At 42.0% G+C, this 20,680-nt stretch overlaps 1 protein-coding gene across 1 annotated transcript; it reads right to left on the reverse strand.

Moving 5' to 3' along the window:
• Positions 1–463: 463 nt before the first annotated feature.
• On the reverse strand, positions 464–3,587 carry LOC309817636 (uncharacterized protein CXorf66 homolog; the record flags this gene model as incomplete). Its single annotated transcript, XM_082646905.1, is given in 5 exon segments — positions 464–1,081; positions 1,085–1,125; positions 1,128–1,354; positions 2,402–2,558; positions 3,500–3,587. Coding segments are annotated over 5 exon segments (1,131 nt in total).
• Between the last annotated feature and the right edge of the window lie 17,093 nt (positions 3,588–20,680).

The raw sequence follows: 20,680 nt of genomic DNA on the forward strand, positions 1-20,680 counted from the left end.
GCTGGACCCTTACTTTGGTAGCAGTCACAGGAGGCAGTGGTATTAGAAATGACCGTCAGGAGTTTCCCCAATGCAGCCAGAAGCAAGCACACAGAGCCATTTCCACCAAGCACTGGGCACTACAGAAAGACAGTCTTAAACTGTGAGGACTGTATGTAAACATGAAAAAAATAAGGTTAATTGGGTTGAGACTTCAATTGAGGGCTAATCCAAGGGAAAAAGGAGTCCAGGGTACCCATCTTGCAATTCCTTTCTATATTTATGTGTGTGTGTTTATGGTTCCCATCCAAGCGACCAGATCTAAATAAGATACCTCAAAAGAGCTTTATGCCTCTAAAATGCAATAATAATTACAATAAAATCATTTGTTATGTCATGCATTTAATTACTATTTTTCAAGTAAATTGCCTCTAAGATGGATAGGTCTAACCTCAGTAGTGATCCCAAGAGGATTTTCCCTCTATCAGGGTCTTAAAGGACGGTGAGCATAAAACAGTTGGTGTAAGTTTGCTTCTTCATGGGTGGTTTTAATTTTTATTGAGCCCTTAATTATTTCATGGGTGGTTTTATAGATGACTTCCTTGCATTTTATGTTGCAGATAATGGTTATCTCCTTGTCACTGTCACCATCACTGTAGTCTGTCATCATATGACTGTCATTCGCATTGCCACAGAGTGCATTGTGTCTGGAATCTATCTTATGAAAGGACTTGGAAAAAGGCTTCAGTTCACGTGGAAAAGGTGGGTTTTGAGTATTCTTCTTCTTCGCCTCTGAAATATTATTGACGAAAAACTCAGAAGCAGCTCTGCAAACAAGGCATTTTTCCTTGTAGCATAGACAAGACTTGACTGGTTGAGGCCTAGATAATACGTCTGCCCTACCTGCACTAACTGACCTCTTTAGAATAGGATGTCTGTGGCGTTTGGTGAGTTTCTGTAAACTGGATGGCTTGGGCAAGCTTTGATTTTGTGGATAGGGTGAACAAGGAGTTTTGGTTGGCCTGACCAGATATTGTAGACTGGCTAGCCAAGGTGGCCTGTTGGCCTTATTGGGATAGGATGAACTGACTTGATTGACTAGCTAATGGGCATGAGCCTGCTTACGTGCCTTTTCTAGACTGTGTTTCTATGTGACTTTTCCTGGTGGGATGACTTCTCTTGACTCAAAGGTCTGATTAACTTTTCTGTGCTGGATGGTGCAGATGCCTTTCCTGGACTTGAGAGCCCAGATAGCTTGTCTATACCGGACAGCATGGATTGTTTTTCTGGACTGCACAGACTAACTGTCTTGGAGTCACCGAATAATATTTTGGATGACCTGGATGACTTAGCCATTACACCTTCTTTCTTGACCCTGAAAATATAGAAAATTTGGAGTATGACAATTTAAATCAAAAGAGTACTATTGCTATCACCAGAAAACACAGGCTATTGTGTCATTTTAGACTTCTGGTCTTTTTTTGGCTCTAGCAGGAAAATTGAACACAGTAAGAATTGGAGTGTGGTGAAAGCCATGACTCAGGTTACAGATATGAACGTATGTTGAATGCTTTTCCTTTTTCTTAATTTTACTGTTTCAACCACAGTTCATAACCATATAGTCTGCGTATGGAATGACACAAAATTGTTTCAAGTCTACTGTTGAGAGGGAGAGAGATAATTTTATTTATTCCAGAAATTAAACTTTTTATAAAAAAGTCACAAGTTGATATGCAACTGAGGCACAAATGTCACAACTTCTCACGTATAAAAAAAACACTCTTTAGACCAAATTCATTGTTTTCCTATCATATTTACACCATCAGATTTTCTCTCCATGCATATTTATATTCACAATATTCCTCTAAAACCAAAGGAATGGAGCACTGGTATAGTTCAGTCATCAGTCCTTGGACTGGGAAATTTTTAGGGAACTAGTATATCAGGGCCAGCCTGATCCTCCTATATGAAAGCCAGGGACTGAGATCACTGAACACAGTTAATCATTTTTCATGTTATTATATCTTAAAACGGTAGATTATCCAAAATGTTTTATTGTCTTTGGAATGCAGAGACCCAGTGCCTTCTCTCTCCCCTTTTTCATTCTGTCTTATTCAGATAGTCATTTCCTCTTTTCCTAGACTCAATTTATAATGAAATTAGCAGCCTGGGGCTCAGCTGAACCCTGAATAAGGGACAGCTTTGGCTAAAGTTGGTAATGTACTTGAAATAATTTGAGCTGATATCATTTAAGTGAAGGTATCCACCCACAAGATGTTGGTAGCTCTTTTGAAGTCTAAAGTTAACATTAACTAACCATAACAACAACGAAAACTCCTACATGTATACACACACACACACACACACACACACACACACACACACACCCCTTGCATTCTTAATTCAAAGGTGTAAAACTTACGTTCCTGCTTTGGGGGCATCATCGCTCATACAGTAATAATGGAGAAAGCAAAAACAGGTATAAACAAAAGCTATGATCATAACACCAATTATGATAATGAGTAGATGTCTCCTAAAATTGTCCAGTTTGGTCTCCATTGATTCACGGTGCTTGGCTCCTGTCAAAGAGATTGTATCACCAGAAAATGTGTCAGGTAACCAAGTTTCCTTCCACTTTGATGCTGTTTGTCACTGTAGGTCAAAGTCAAATCTCTTCATCAATTATTTTTTTAAGCATGATAAGTGTCCCACTGTTATTTTCTTCCCTCTATCAGGTCCCCAGCCACAGTCTAGAAGCCAAATCTGGGAGGTATCTCCGGCTAATGAGTATAATTACTTGGGTTACCCCTGCATCATGGCTTGCTCGACCCATTACCTAGGTTTTTGAGTGTGTGTGTATGTCTTGCATGTGTGAATGCACTTGAGTGTTAATGTATATGTGAATGTGTACGGTGGGAAAAGGGATAGGACAAGAAAAAGCCCTTCTCGGGCTTCCCTGGTGGTGCAGTGGTTGAGAGTCCGCCTGCCGATGCAGGGGACGCGGGTTCGTGCCCCGGTCCGGGAAGATCCCACATGCCGTGGAGCGGCTGGGCCCGTGAGCCATGGCCGCTGAGCCTGCGCGTCCAGAGCCTGTGCTCCACAACGGGAGAGGCCACAACAGTGAGAGGCCCGCGTACCGCAAAAAAAAAATAAAAGAAAGAAAAAAAAAAAAAGAAAAAGCCCTTCTTGAAACCTACTGTGTCTTAGGTACCATGCCACATTCATTCACATAGCATTTTCTCGTTTGGCTGGTGGGGGGTGTGGTGGGGGGTGGTGTATTGGGTGGGGAAGGGGAGTGAAAGGGGGCAACATGTCTGTACTCTTTATGCTTCTATGTTGCTTGGAATTTTTACACAGAAGTAAAGCTCTTAGGTGTTGTCCTAGAAATTCTTGAAGACCTACTAATAGTAACATCCAAGAAACAGCAGATTTCTTAAACACAGCTAGCTTGCCTAATTAAATGCTTGAATGCATAATATAATAGATCATAATTTCTAAGTTTTAAGGTTAAGCACATAACCTGTAGTAGACGGTTCATCACTTTGGTTTGTATTTAAACAAGTATTTGTCCAAATGGGTAAAAGTAGGACATAAATAAAAAGATTCATGTCCAGGGCCTTGTTCAAATGCTTCTTCTACCAAGGGAACTACTTGGATTTGATATGGTTCAGCTTGTTCTAGGGGTTTATGACATTATCATTCTGTGTCATATTCTGACAGCATAATCTCACCATGGGGAGGCATGAGCTTCTGTGTACAAATATTATCAAATGACTTTTAATCATTTATTTCTCCTTTACATCAAATATTCTATCAGATTTGAATCAAGAAGACTGAGACATTATTAAGCACAGAGGGAAGTACTTAGAGAAGGTAGAGAAACTGGGATAGCTCTAGCTATTGAAGAACTATTTTTCCTTATTAAATGTTAAGGAGGCACCTTGCAGCCTTGTCGTAGTCTTCTGTGTTATAGAGGTTAAATCGTCTTGGGGTATAAGTTTTTAGGATTTTTTTCTTAGTAAAATTAAGATTTTGAGTAGTCCCTCAACCTTTTTATTGAGCTGCTATTAACCATCAGGCTGAAGCTCAGTCCAATCATTCATTTATTCAACAAACATAGAGTATTCCTATATGCCAGACAGCATGCTTAATGCTGCAGATCCTAAAATAAGCAAGATAACAATTCTTGCGCTCCTGGAATTTATATTCAAGTAGAGAATTCAAGTAATTACAAGATAGTGTGAAGTGGGCTGTATTAAGACTAAGCACAGTGTTTGGGGAGAGAAAGATCATTTTAACAATGATTGGAGAGAATGGATTAGAGGGGAGCTCTGTCTGTTTGTGGGGAGACCACTTACGGAGAAAGAGAAAAGATGGTTACCGAAATTTAGGTATTGAGGATGAGATAAATGGGTGAATTTTTAGAAATAATAAAGCAGTTGAATAGACATGATTTGGTTCTTGATTGATTGTTAGAGTGAAGGAAAGGGAAGAGTCGAGGACAGATCAGAAGTCTGGCTTGGACAACTGAGTAGCTCTTGGCCCTGTTCATTGAGACAGAGGACACAGGAGAAGCTGCAGCTTTGAGGAGAATGGGAGTAGTAGAAGTTGATGAGATCAGTCTGGGTCATGTTGAACTTAAGGTTCTCATGAGATATTCAAGTACACATATCCAGAAACCAGTTAGAGTTCAGAAGATGATTTAGGCTGGAAGTCATCAGCATCTAGAACAGGGCTTCTTTATGCTTTTTGTGCCATTGGCAGTCTGGGGAAGCCTGTGGAGCCCATCTCAGAATGATATTTTTAAACGTACAAAATGAAATGTATAGGGTTACAAAGGAAATGGATTATACTGAAATAGAGTTATCAAATACAAAAATTGTGATGTAGTAATATATGTAATTACTGATTCACTAAATAAAGAGATCTGGCAGTGGATCTAATAACTACTGTACACTGAAATGATAAGCATAAACAATATTTTGCGGTATCTGCAACAACTGTAATATATGAAAATAGATATGATTTCTAATACTGACAAAGTCACAGGCACAGGTTATATACTACTGTGGTTTGTTGCTTACATTCATAATTGGGAGAAATACTAAAGTTTCATTAGAGATTGGTGAAAATAAAAATGTTTTTTATCCATTCAAGTTTACAAATTGCCTGAATTCAATTCCTGTATCTAAGTCAGAAACCCAGTCTAGAAGCTAACTGAAACCCATAGGAATGGATGAGATCAACCCAAGGAGAGAAGGTAGAGCGGGCAGTGTGCCCAGGACCAAACCCAGAGGAATCCCAACATTTAGAAATTTAGTAAAGGAGCCTGATCTAGCAAAGAAAATCCAGAAGTGCCAGAGAGGTAGGGAGGAAAACCAGGAAAGTGTGAGGTCCTAGAAACCATGGTAAGAGAGTTTTTCAAGGCACTGGGAGTAGTGGCAGTGACAAATACTGCTAAATATCTGAGACAGATAAGGACTGAAAAGAAGTTAAAATGGATTTAATAACAGAAAGGTCACTAGTGATTGAGGCAAGAGCACTGTTTCAGTGGCAAGGCAGAGACGGAGGCCAGATTTCAATGGGTTGACGAGTAGCTGAAGCTGAGGAAGTGGAGTCAGCCAGTGTAGACAATTCTTTCAAGTATGACTGCAAAGGGGGAAATAGGGCGCTTTCTAGAGGGGGATGGTGGACCTGGGGAGGACGTTTTGTGAGAAGGAAAAGAACCTCTCAATTAAAAGCTGATGGGAAAGAACTAGTATGAGGGAAGATATTGAAGCCACAGAAAAGAGTGAGGATAAATGATAGAGCCAGGCTCTTTGGGAGCAATGAAGAATGCCATAGTTACCCTCCCAGTGGGTACAAGTGCAGATCAAAAAGTCGGAATTGGATACAGAGCCACGCAGGATGGGCATGGGGATGGGAATAAAAGGCTTGGGGGGAGGGATTTGAAGAATTTCTATCTGAATGCTTCTGTTTTCCTAGTGAATGAAGAGGGGAAGTCATCCTTTGTTGAGGGTTAGCGGTTTGAGGACAGTGGGGAAGGTTTTGGAATAGATGCTGTGGAGAATGGAAGGACTGAAGAAACTATCTGATGTGATGTGATTGGGCATTTTGCCCTTTTTCTGGCTTAAGAGAAAAATGTTTCCCTTTAATGATAAAGCTGTTTCTATGGCAGATGATGTGTTTATTAAGTTAAAAAATTAATCATCATGATGAATACTACTTGGGAAGTAAATGTTAATCAGGGATACTACATAACAGCATTCAATTTTTTGAAGAATTTTCCCTAACAGTCATATATGGCTCTATAATGAATGGACCAGTACATACTGTTCAAGCAGCTGACTCATCTCAGAGCTCTGAAGCCTAGGCCCCTAAAGCAAGGGAACGACGAAACCTTTGCTTAGTAGATGCTCCGGTCTCCCTTTGTTCAGCCTGTCCTCTGCCTGCCCTAGTTTCAGCATCACATATGAACAAGGGCAGCCTATTTGCAGGAAATTTCCCTGGAGAGGCCTGCGTGGTTACAGGGTTCTGTGCATTTCCCCAAATGGACTGGCTCTTTCAGTTTTGTGTTGCATCACCAGTAAGTCATTCTGAAATATTTATTGAGGGCTTCTTATGTGCCACTGGGCTTTCAGTGGGAGAGACTAATGGGGTGGGGGAAAGACATTAAACGAAAATAAGCAGTGCTAGATATTATAAAGGTGCTAGGAGAGCCACAAATAACAGGTTTGATTTCATCAGGAGGGTCAGAGGAAGTTTTCCTGAGGAAGCAATACTGGGGCTGGGTTCTGAAAGATGAATAGCAGTGAATTATGAGAAGAAGAAAGATAAGAATGTCCTAGGTGGAGGAGACACATGTGCAAACGCCCTGTGGTGAAAGGGAGAGCAGCAAGTTAGAGATAGCAAAAAAGGTAAGAGTTGAGACTAAAGAAGTTTGGGCCTTGTAGGTCAAACTACGTGCATAAAGTTGGACTTTATTCTACGAATAACGGGGTACCACTGAAGACTTTCTGGCTAGAGAATAACCTGGTAAGATCTGCATTTTAGAAAAACCACCCTGGCTGTTGTATGGGGAATAGATTGGCGGGGCATGAGTAGAAGAAAGTAGGTGAGACAATTAGAAGGTTGTTACATAGGTCCAGGTGATAGAGGATGGTGGCTTGAAGCAGGGTAGTAGTGATAAAGATGGAGAAAAATTGACGAATTTGAGGAATATTTTGATGGTGGGTAGGACTTGATGAAGGGTAGGCCATGGGGCATGAAGGGGAGAGAGGTAGCAAGGATGATTAATTCCTTCAACGAAAATGTGTTGGGTGTCTGTGTGACTTTCCCTTTACCCTATGTGCTTTGCGTTAAGCACGAGCATTCAAATAGACACAGTCCCTGCCTTCAAGGAGTTTGAAATCTAATGGGAGAGAGAGACACGTAAATAACCAATCACTAAGCTGTGTAATGACTTGCAGGCTGTGATGTCGCAGGGTACAGTGCCACAAGAGCACACAAAAGGAGTATCTATTCAAAGTGGGGACTCCTGGAGATGACCCTTGAGCTGAGGTGGGGTTTTTAATTCATTTGTTTTTAAATGTGGGTAGGAATTCCTTGAACCCAAATAGGAAGGGAAAGAACACTGCATTGCACAGGCTTCAATACGTGTGCAGCGTGGTTGAGGGAACTTCATTTCCATGTGGCCAAAATGAAGACTCTGGGGAGGGGCTAGCTGGAAACAAAGTTGGAGTGGGTAAGCGGGGTAACCCTTATAAAAGGGTTGTGTGCTAAGGGCCTTTCTTTAAGTCTGTTTCCTCATCTTTAAAATGAATAGAAAAAAGATGAAAGGGTAAGCCTGTAAGGGTAGCAGCCTTCGAAATCATCCTTTTGGGACCATTGGAATAGAACAAAACTAAATATTCTTTGGAAAATAAAATTCACTTTTACCCTGAAACTCTAAATAATCCTGCTCTTCAAATACCTTTTAACTGTATAAAGATCAGAAAATGCCATTTTTACACAATGTTATATGTCAATTGTATCTCAATAAAGCTAGGAAAAAAATTATTTTTTAAAGTTACTTTATTGCTTTTTTTTTTTTTTTTTTTTTGCGGTACGCGGGCCTCTCACTGTTGTGGCCTCTCCCGTTGCAGACTCTCCGGAGTCTGGCTCTCTCCCGGACGCGCAGGCTCAGCGGCCATGGCTCACGGGCCCAGCCGCTCCGCGGTATGTGGGATCTTCCTGGAACGGGGCACGAACCCACGTCCCCTGCATCGGCAGGCGGACTCTCAACCACTGCGCCACCAGGGAAGCCCTTTATTGCTTTTTGAATCAAATAATCTTAATTTGATGCTTATAAAGTAAAAGAATATCGGTCAACCCTTTTTAAAAAAAAATAATTAATTAATTTTTGGCTATGTTGGGTCTTCGTTGCTGCGCACGGGCTTTCTCTAGTTCCGGCGAGCAGGGGCTGCTCTTCGTTGCAGTGCGAGGGCTTCTCATTGCGGTGGCTTCTCTTGTTGCAGAGCATGTGCTCTAGGCGCGTGGGCTTCAGTAGTTGTGGCACGTGGGCTCAATAGTTGTGGCTCATGGGCTCTAGAGCACAGGCTCAGTAGTTGTGGCGCGGGTTTAGTTACTCTGTAGCATGTGGGATCTTCCTGGACCAGGGCTCGAACCCGTGTTCCCTGCACCGGCAGGCAGATTCTTAACCACTGCACCACCAGGGAAGTCCCCTATCAACCCTTTTTAAAATCAGTTTTTTCCCTAGTGATGGATAAATGATAAACAATATGTTAGAGCTGATAATTTCAGAAATAGCTTCGAAATTAATTTATCATTAACTTCATATTCACAATAGATACAAAAGCTATACTGTACTTTTTTTTGCTTTAACATAGATTTATATGATTTTCTTTTATTTGTAAGCTCACATGCCTAGCATGTTAGAAATTCATTTTACTCAAAAATTCTGGGGTACAATTTTGATCAAAATTGTGCGTAATAGATGTACTTTAAAATCCCATTTGTTGCTTCAGATTTGTTGTTATTGTGTTTCTTTGTGCCAGAACTATGCTGAGGCTCAGAGAGGCACTTGCCTCTGGCACAAAATTTAACGGGTGCCCAAACACTCAGTAATCAAGATAAATAATATTTTCATGTAATATTTTAAAAATTAAAATGAATGCACAAAATGTCCATGATGTACAAAATAGCAAATATAATTTTTTAATTTATTTATTATTTTTGGCTGTGTTGGGTCTTCGTTGCTGTGTGCGGGCTTTCTCTAGTTGCGGCGAGCAGGGGCTATACTTCACTGCGGTGCACGGGCTTCTCATTGCAGTGGCTTCTCTTGTTGCAGAGCACGGGCTCTAGAGCTCGCGGGCTTCAGTAGATGTGGTGTGTGGGCTCAGTAGTTGTGGCTCGTGGGCTCTAGAGCGCAGGCTCAGTAGTTGTGGCACATGGGCTTAGTTGCTCTGCAGCATGTGGGATCTTCCTGGACCAGGGCTCGAACCTGTGTCCCCTGCATTGGCAGACGGATTCTTAACCACTGCGCCACCAGGGAAGCCCTAAAATAGCAAATATTTTAAATAAAGACAGGATCTGACCCTACACTTGCCTCCCCCTAATCCCAACTCTGAGTCTTCAGCCTGCAGGGCCATCCTTATCCTTGTCTACTTTAAAACCCAGAAGGGCAGGGTCCAAAGACTCAGCCGGTGCTTCTAAACAGGGCTGTGTACCCAAGACTCCTAGAAATGTCTCTAGGTCTTCTGCCCAAGTCTCTGCTCCTGCGCTCCTGTTTGATGATCCTCTGTGAAGAACGCCTCTTCCTGCTTTCTCTCCCCTTACCTCTCTAGAGCTGAACCGTCGCCACTTTTCTGATTTCTCCCCTTTTATCTGATTGTCTTGCTCCAAGAGTCTGGCCAGCACCGTTCCCATTGGAATTGGCAGTACCTGAGCTTGTCCTAGCTCCCACTCAGGCAAGTTTGAATCCTTGGCCCTTTTCCAGGTGAGAGGGAGGAACTTTTCCGGGGTTTCCGCCTCATGGCTTTCTACTGCCCTCCTCTGGGCCTCAATTACCACTGCAGTTCCACCGCGTGCCTTCGATTTATTTTTCCCATCCGATTTTTTCTAATTAAAAAAATCATATATGTGCCTTATAAAAATTTCAAATCACACAAAGGTATTTCAGCTTTCCTTTATCCCTTCAGTTCTTCTGACCCCTTGAAAATTGCTCTAAATATTCCTTACCTATAGCCTGCCAAGATGCCTGCATCTTTCATTGCATTTTAAAATTGCATAAGGAATACTTTAATCTATTTTTATTATAAAAAATAAAAAAATATAGAAATATACAGAATAAAAAGTTACAGAGTCTTTTCCTTCACGACCCCATTCTTTTCCCATTCTAGAGGCAATGACACAAACGTTTTATGGGCATCTCGCAGACCTTTCTCTACACATTTACATACGTACCAAGTGCATGATGCATACACCCACATACTAAATATGAATGGGATCATTCTGTAAGTATTGATTTTCAGGGTTTTAGAAAATTGCACAACTACATGTATACTCATGTTCATGGCAGCATTATTCACAAGAGCTCAAAGGTGGACACAACCCACATGCCCATCAACAGATGAACAGATAAACAAAATGTAGTATATACATACAATGGAATATTATTCACCCTTAAAAGGGATTAAATTCTGAGACATGCTACAACATGAATGAACCTCGAAGACATTTACGCTAAGAAATAAGCCAGTCACAAAAGGCCAAATAATGTATGGTTACACTTACATGAGGTACCTAGAATAGTCAAATTCATAGAAATAGAAAGGGCCTGGGCAGAAGGGAGGATGTGAAGTTATTGTTTAATAGGTACCGAGTTTCAGTTTGGGATGATAGAAAAGTTCTGGAGATGGATGGTTCTGTTGTGAGTGTATTTAATGCCAGTGTGAATGCATTTAATGCCACTGACTTATATACTCGAAAAGGGTTAAAATGGTAAATTTTAGGTTATGTATCTTTTACCACAATAAAAAAATAATCACACCACTAATACCTGAATGAGTTCCTTGTAAGACAGTCAAATGTAAACATTTACAGGGCAAAGCATGACCAACCCCATTGACCGCTTCCCCTCCTCCATCCCATTCCGCTCTCCTCAGGTAATGGCCTGAGTTCCGGTGTGTGTCCTTTGACTTCCTTTTCTGTGCATTCACATACATTACAGAGCATAGTCTGGAGCCAGACTGGGTTAAAATCCTGGCTCTACGATTTACCAACGTGGTGACCCTTGGGCAAATTAATGTTTCTGTGCTTTAGGTTCATCATCTGTAAAAGGGGAATAATAATAGAAGTTTCTGAACTCGGGTTACAGTGAGGATTACATTAGATAATGCACTTAGCACAGTACCTAGCACTTAAGTGATCAAGAAATGTTAGCTATTACTATTCGCTTACCATTACTATTGGATGTAGTGTCCACCTTTAGAGAGTGAGCAAAGCAGACAAGCAGATAATACCTGTGACATTAAAAGCAGAAAGCAGGGACTGGAGGAAATTTGAGGATGGGGGCCAGAAAGGGCAGCAGAAGAGCCCAAGAAAGGAAAGTGAATGGCTGCCAATCAAATCTAGCATCTACCTATGGAACAAAAAGTAGAGGAGATACAAGGAAACATAGATAGAGGCATAGGAATAAAGGAGACTTTAATACACTACTCTCAGTACAAGACAAATGAAATGGACACCGAATTATTGAGGAGGTAGAAGATGTGAACAAAATAATCAATAGAGTCCATCTTATGGATGTACGTAGAACTTTGCACCCATTCTTTTTTCTCACGAGCATGATGAGTTGTTTTATCTGCTTGGAAGGGGAAATCCATTATTTTGGAAAACCACTTCTCCCCACCTCAGCCTGGTCCTGAAAAAGGGTAGCAATTATAGAATCGCTCCCCATTGGCCACAAGGGTGGGCATGTGGCTCAGGCTAGACCAGTAATCATTTTCTATCTCTGGCCATAGTGGTTGGTTTATAGTTGGCTATGTGGCTCAGGACAGGCGAACCAGAGGTCTTCACCAAGTTTTTTCAAACAATTTGGGCTAAGAAGTTCCTTTACCACCACTGGATATGAATTCAAAGTTGCCTGTACCATGGCCCCTGTTGATAGGACTAAGCTAACTGGAAAGAATAAAACTGACATAAAGAGAAACATAGAGGAAAGATGGAGAGTGTTTTCGAAGGAGGGTCACAATTCCAGTTGTTCCCTAGGCCATCTGCATCCCTGCCTTTTTGGTGGCTTGATTATATGCATCCATATACACTTGACCCTTGAACAACATAGGCTTGAACTGCGTGGGTCTACTTACGTGTGGATTTTTTTCCCAATAAATCCCAGGATGTGGAGCTGTGGATATGGAGGGTCAACGGTAAAGTTTTCAACTGCAGGGAGAATCGAGAATCGCTGCTTCTAACCCCACGTTGTTCAAGCATCAACTGTAGTCCCTCTTTTGTTTTGCCAATTGGAATTGGGCTTATGTCATTTGCAACCACAAGAGTTCTAGCTAATATGAATTGGTGTGGCATGTGTGTGAACAATAGGATAATACCACAGGGGGTTCCCGAGCCATTAATTAAGATCAGTGGGTCAAAAGCAGGCCCAACATGCTTGGTCTCAGGACAGCAGCCCCTAGCCACACCTCTGTGGCACAGGACCTGCTGCTAAGGTGTGATGAGGCTGAGGCCAGCGTTGACTGGAATTTCAAATTTCCCCCTCCCAGCATTTTTAAAAATATTTATTTATTTAGGCTGTTCCAGGTCTTAGTTGTGGCACATGGGATCTTCGCTGCTGCATGCGGGCTCTTAGCTGCAGCATGCGGACTCCTAGTTGCGGCATGCATGTGGGATCTAGTTCCCCGAGTAGGGGTCAAGCCCGGGCCCCCTGCTTTGGGAGCAAGGAGTCTTACCCACTGGACCACCAGGGAAGTCCCCTCCTCCCAGCATTTAGCAGCACACCGCGTCATTGCAGACCTGAACATTTCTGGTGAGAAGGCTGTTATCAGCTTTCCCTCTTTATGCCCCTATGTTTACCCGCAAGACTTCTCTGCCAGTGCGAATGCATTTGTGTTCTCACCTGCACACACTCACGACACATGTCCACATGTGTGCCCTCAAAAGCCTTCACAAACACCTACGTAAATATGCATGAGACCTCAGGTGAGAACTCGGAGGAGGAAGCATCTGCAGGACTAGAAATTATGTCTTGTCGGTTTTGAAATCTCATATGCCTGTTCATGTGCTCTAGTTACTGCCACATAAAGGCAAGAAGCCGTTTTGATCTCAACTACCTGTCGGGTCTCACTTTATTCGGTGACTGACATTAATGAACTGGTAATTCATTACTTTCTGTCTTGAGCATCCTCCAGAGGAGATCTTGACAGATCAGTATCCCTTTCACTGTTCTTTGCCTGTTCTGCCATCCTGTGGGCAAGGAACACAAGTGCTTTGGAGATTAAAGTTTCATTTGAAAAGAGCGTTAATGATCAGAGATATTCTTCCCTCCAGGGGTGAGGGAGAAGTGGGAAGGACACCTGGAGAAAATATGAGTTCCAAATCAAGGAAGACTGACTCCTTTCCCTAAATCTTTACAACTGGTTCAGGCTGGAGAATTTGCTCCTCTGAATGCAGTGTTCCTCAGAGGAGCTGGTACTTATTAGCACTACCAGGTACCAGGCAAGGAATTCCTACAGCGATCCTCCTGGTGGCCAGCTTGGTAGGCATTATCATTGCATTATCTTCATCTTACAGATGAGCCTGCTGAGGCTCAGAATGGCTAAGTAGCGTGCCCAAGTTCCCAAAGCCAGTTCGTGGGAGAGCCAGGATGTTTTGAAAATAACCTGGGAATATAAACAGGAAATATAAAAAGTTTCATTAGGAAATTACATACAAAGGAATCTAGGTTATATATATATACATACACACATATATATATATGTATACATATATATAAATCATGAAGCAAAATAATAACATGAATACTCATGAACCCATTAACTTAAGAACACCATCAGTGCCATTGAGTTTCCCAGTGTGTCCCTATACTCCTGCCTCGCTGCCCTTAGATCCTGACTTTTTTTTTCCTTTGATTTTCATTAATGTTTTATCCCAGAAGTAAGTGTCCTTAGTTTTGCTTAATTTTTTAAAAAAATTTATTTGGTTGTGCTAGGTCTTAGTTGTGACAGGCGTGCTCCTTAGTTGCAGCATGTGTGCTCCTTAGTTGCGGCCAGCAGGCTCCTTAGTTGTGGCATGTGAACTCTAAGTTACAGCATGCATGTGGGATCTAGTTCCCTGACCAGAGATCGAACCTGGGCCCCTGCATTGGGAGCGTGGAGTCTTAACCATTGTGCCACCAGGGAAGTCCAGTTTTGCTTAATTTTTAAGTATATAAAAATGGAAAGATATTTTACATTTCTTCTGTGACTTATTCACTCAAAATTGCTTGTGACTTCCATTCATGTTGGTATGGGTACTTACAGTTCTTTTTTTTCCCTGATGTATAGGACTCTATTATATGAATATACCAGAATGTTGTCATCCCTTCTCCTGTTACTGGACACTTCACTTGTTTTTACCTTTCCACTATTATATCAAATGCTGCTATAAATGTCCATGTACCTGCCTCTTGGTGCATGTGTATAAGAGTTTCTTTAGGGAATATACCTGGAAGAGAGTGGCTGCATCACAGGGAATGCAAATGTTCAACTTTTACATGATAATCTAATATTCTTCCCCAAAGTGGTTGTATCAACTTATAGTCCCACCAGAGTGTGTAAGGTTTCCATTGGTTCAAATTCTTGCTATCATTTGAATTTTACAGAACTTTCAATTTTGGCCAAATTAGTGAGTGCAAAATGGTATGTCACTGTGATTGCTAGGAGTTTGTCAAATTTGTTTTCAAATTCAGTGGCATTAAGCTGAGTCACTGGATGGGGCAAGGGGTTAGCATTCCAGACAAAGGAAATCACTGGGGAAAGTGTCTTTGTCCATTTGGGCTGCTATAACTTAATACCACAGACTGGGTGGCTTATAAAGAAAAAAAAATTTATTCCTTAAAATTCTGGATGCTGGAAGTCCAAAATTAGAGTGCCAGCATGATTCTGTAAGGGCCCTCTTCCAGGTCACAGACTTCTTGTATTCTCACATGATGGAAGGTACTAAGGCTCCCTGGGGTCTCTTCTTATAAGGTCACAAATCCCATCCATGAGAGCTCCACCCTCATGACCTAATTATCTCCCAAAGGTCTCACTTCCAGATACCATCATATTGGGCAGTAGGATTTCAACATGTGGATTTTGGGGGGACACAAACATTCAGATCATAGCAGAAAGAGTTCTGAGTCAACTCAGAAGTTAGTACATTTAGAGAACAGAAAAAAAATCACCATAGGCGGAACATAATGAGTTCACCCCTGCCTAGTTAGCTAACCTCTCAGTACCTCACGTCTTGCCTGACTTGACCTGTGAAATCTGCCCAACCCCACCTGCCAGTCCTTGTCTCTTCTGACCAGCCCTCAATGATTGCATCATATAACATGGTGAAATTGTGTTTTAATTTTAACCAAGTTGATTCACATTGGGTCTTTTGCTTCTTATCTTTTATCAGATAGGTTTAACATTTGGATGAACTTCCAGAAGTTTATTCCAAAATATCTTTCTTATCATTCCACCATGGTTCATTGTCAATTCCACTTTGATCATCAAGCAACTTTATTTTTTTCTTTTTATAATTTTTCTTTTATTTTATTTTTGGCCATGCCACTTGGCTTTGGGATCTTAGTTCCCCGACCAGGGATCGAACCCAGGCCCCCTGCAGTGAAAGCATGGAGTCCCAACCCCTGGACTGCCAGGGAATTCCCTCAAACAACTTCAAAATTGATTTTTGAAGCACATGTGGACTCTCACATGGAGTCCTGAAAAATGTGTGAGAATGAATTTTCAGGAATTTATTTTAGAACTTTCTTTGGCCTAGAATGGGGATAGAACCTGTTAACTCAGCAGCTGTGAATTATGGTTATATTTATTCTTTGGAAAATTTAGTTGCTGGTTGAGTGAATGTGATAGTCTAACTCAGGTTTGCCCACTGGATTGCAATATATAGGCATAAAAAACAAAACCCAAGATTAGGATTTTAATAATCATGAAGTAAGTGGTGTTATTTTTTGGCTCTCTATGGTAACTCGATTCTGACGGTGGCCCTCAAGAAACCACACGATCTGGTATTTGTACCCTTGTGCAATCCCTGCCACATTGGCCTCTGGCTGGTGCTAACCAGTAGAATGCTGTGGAAGGGATACTGTGTCAGTTCCAGATCCAGTCTTTTTTTTTTATTCAATATTCAACATTTATTTTTTCCAACTTTATTGGTGTGTAATTGACGTATAACATTGTGTAAGTTTAAGGTGTACAACGTGATGATTTAATATATGCATATATTGTGAAATGATTACCACAAAATAAGATTAGTTAACACAGCCATCATCTCACATAGTTACATTTTTTTGTGTGTGTGGTGAGAACTTTTAAGATTTAATCTCTTAGCAACTTTCAAGTATACAATGCGGTATTGTTAGCTCTAGTCACCATGCCATACATTAGATCCCCAGAAATTATTCATCTTATAACTGGAAGTTTGTGCCCTCTGACCACCTTCGCCCATTCTTCCTCCCTGCGCCTCTGGAAACTGTCAATCTACCCTCTTTTTAGATTCCACATGTAAGTGAGATCATACAGTATCTGTGTTTCTCTGTCTGACTTACTTCACTTAGCGTAACACCCTCAAGGTCCATCATGTTGTCACAAATGGCAGGGTTTCCTTCTTTTTATTGCTGAATAATATTCCACTGTGTGTGTATATGCACACACACACACACACATATACACACACTACAGTTTCTTTATCCATTCATCTGTCAACGGACATTTAAGTTGTTTCTATGTGTTAGCTGTTGTAAATAATGCTGCAGTGAATATGGGGGTACAGATACCTCTTTGAGATAGTAATTTCATTTCCTTCAGATATATACCCAGCGTGATTGCTGGATCATATGGTATTTCTAGTTTTAATTTTTTGAGGAACCTCCACACTGTTTTCCAAAGTGGTTGTACTAATTTACATTTCACCAATAGTGTACAAGGGTTCCCTTTTCTCCACATCCTTGCCAGCATTTGTTATGACTTGTCTTTTTTATAGTAGCCATTCTGACAGGTTTGAGATGACATCTCATTGTGGTTTTGGTTTGCATTTCCCTGATGATTAGTGATATCGAGCACCTTTTCATGTACCTGTTGGCCATTTGTATACCTTCTTTGGAAAAATGTCTATTCAGATTATTTCCCTATTTTTAAATCTGATTATTTGTTTTACTGCTGTTGAGTTTTATGAGTTCCTTATATATTTTTGGATATTAACGCCTTATCAGGTAGATGGTTTGCAAATATTTTCTCCAACTCTGTAGGTTGCCTTTTCATTTTGTTGATTGTTTCTTTTGCTGGGCAGTGGCTTTTAGTTTGATATAGTCCCACATGGTGAGTTTTGCTTTTGTTGCTTGTGTTTTTGGTGTTACATCAATAAAATAATTACAAAGACCAATGTCAAAAAGCCTTGTCCCTGTGTTTTCTTCTGGGGGTTTTATGGTTTCAGGTCTTACATTTAAGTCTTTAACCCATTTCCAGTTAATTTTTGTGAGTGGTGTTTGTTAGATAGGGGCCAGATCCAGCCTTTAGGACTTACTGGCAGTTTCTGCTTCCTTTCTCTTACAATGATCACTTTTGTGACCCCTGAGCCAACATGTACAAAGTCTAGCTACCTTTCTGCAGAGACCATGTGGAGAGGTCATGTGGAGGGGAGAGGCCCTGAGACCATATGGAAAGACAGAGCAGTCCAGTTATATCAGGGTCCTAGTCAAACCTCCAGATGACTCCAACCCCAGCCATCGTGTGACTGCAACTGCATGAGAAATTCAGGCCAACAGAACTTCACCACTGAGTTCAATAAACCCATAGAATCATGATAGAAAGTAGAATGAGGATTATTTAGAGCTCCTAAGTTTCAGGGTGGTTTGTTATGTTAATCAAAATAGCAACTGGTATGTAAAGGTCTGGACCCAGTTCATGTGTGTGTGTGTGTGTGTGTGTGTGTTGGGGGGTGGTGGTGAGCAGGGGAGGGTTCCCACACCACCAGGCTGTAGGACACAAGCTGGGTGTCCTACAGTTCAGTTCAATTGTGACACTATCTACCTGGAGATGGTGTCAGATTCCAGAGATTAAAGGTTCAATCCTACAAGTCTGCCCTCCCTCCTCAGATGCCAATACCAAGTCCAGATTGTTACCTGTACTTCTGATCTACTTTCTATATATCATAGGTTCCCATGATCCCCTCCTTGGGTTCTATTACTTTGCTAGAGTGGCTCACAGAACTCACAGAAACGTTTTACTTACTAGATCATCTCTTTATTATAAAAGGATATAACTCAGGAACAGCCAGGTGGAAAAGATGCATAAGGCAAGGTGTTTGGAAAGGGCACTGAGCTTCCGTGCTTTCTCCCAGCATGCCAGTCTCCCCAAATCTCCATGTGTTCACCAACCTGGAAGGTCTCAGAACCTTGTCCTTTTGGGGTTTTATCATGGAGGCTTCATTGCATAGGCACAGTTGATTAAATCATTGGCTGCTGGTGATCGAACTCAGTCTCAAGCCCCCCTCCTCTCCTTAGATCTGGGGGAGGGGTGGAGGTAGGGGGGAGTGACTGAAAGTTCTAACCCTCTAATCACATGGTTGGTTCCCCTGACAACCAACCCCCATCCTGAGTTGCTTTCCAAAAGTCACCTCATCAACATAAACCCAGTTGTGGTAGAAAGGGGCTTGTTGTGAATAACAAGACATCCATTTCACCTTCACAGCTCTAAAGCTATTTCAGGAACAGAGGACAAGCGAGCAAATATTATGACAAAAGGTGCTCCCACTGCTCTTGTCGTGCAGGAAAATTCCAAGGGTTTTGGGACCTGTAAGCCAGGAGCCATGGACAAAGACCAAATTTATATGAGATATAATTAGGCCATCTGGATAACCAAATATATATTTCTTATAAATCACAGTATGTGAAAGCAGACTGCTGACATAACAAAAGTCTAAAACATGTGTCAGCATGCACACGCTGAAATGGCCTAGTAGAAACTGTTAGTGAAGGCTGAAGGAAAGATGCATTTTGGGGATCACTCAGCCACAATGTAAGAAGTCTAACGAGGGAGTGGCCAAGATGGCAGAGTAGGAAGACCCTGAACTCCCATGGCCACACCAAAATTACAACTACTTACAGAGCAACTATCGATGAGGAAGACCTGCAGACTAGCAGAAAAGATATTGTACAATAAAATATATAAAGAAGGACCCACAATGAGTTGGGTAGGAGGGGAGGAGATGTGGTACAGTTAAGACCAATACCCGCCCCCCACCCCCGGCCAAGCGGGCAACCCACAAAGGGGAGAATAATTACAACTGCAGAGGTTCTCCCAAAGGAGCAAGGTGTCCAAGTGCCACATCAGGCTGCCCAGCCTGGGGGTGCTGTGCCAGGAAGACAAGCCTCCAGAACATTTGGCTTTGAAGGCCAGGGGACTTAGTTTCAGGAGGGCCAGAGGGCTGGGGGAAATAGAGGCTCCTCCCTTAAAGGGCTCACACAAAATCTCACCTGTTCCAGGACCCAGGGCAGAAGCAGTAATTTGGGAGGAGCCTGGGTCAGACCCGCCTGCTGATCTTGGAGAGCCTCCCAGAGAGGCAGGAGGCAACTGCAGCTCACCCTGGGGACACAGACACTGGCAGCAGCCAATTTGGGGAGCTCGGTCTACCACAAGGACACTGGTGCTGGCAAACACCATTTTGGAATCCTTCTAGCTTATTAGCACTGAGACCTACCAGCCTGTCAGCACCAGTACTCAGACAACTCAGGACAAGCAGCTGGCCAGGTGGAGACACAGCCTTACCCACCAACAGGCTGGCTGCCTTAAGACCCCCAAACCTCCAGCCACCCCAGAACCAGGCCCCCTCCACCAGGGCGCCCAGAACCTGGCCCTGCCCACTAATTCACTGGCACTAGCCCTGAAACCACCCCCCCACAGGGCCCTGCAGCCAGCCTTTGATACCCTGTCCTGCCCTCCAGCAGGACAGCACCAACTCCTTCAGCCCCATGGCCCTGCAGCCAGAGACCACAGGATACTATACATAGAAGATCCTAAAGATACCACCAAGAAACTACCCAAACTCATCAATAAATCAGGCAAAGTTGCACGATACAAAATTAGTATGCAGAAATCTGTTGTGTTTCTATATACTAACAATGAACTATCATTAAGAAAACAATCCCATTTATAATTGCATCGGAACAAATAAAATACCTAGGAGTAAATCTAACTAAGGAGGTAAAAGACCTATACTTGGAAAACTGTAAGACATTGACTGAAGAAGTTGATGACACAAACAGATGGAAAGATGTACTGTGTTCATGGATTGGAAGAATTAATATCATTAAAATGACCATACTACCCGGGGTAATCTACAGATTCAGTGCAATCCCTATCAAAATACCAATGGCATTTATCACAGAACTAGAATAAATAATTGTTCATCTACCCCTGTAAACAAAATTGCCTCATGC

Source organism: Grampus griseus (genome assembly GCF_964374135.1).
Source record: "Grampus griseus genome assembly, chromosome: X".
NCBI classification, from domain to species: domain Eukaryota; kingdom Metazoa; phylum Chordata; class Mammalia; order Artiodactyla; family Delphinidae; genus Grampus; species Grampus griseus.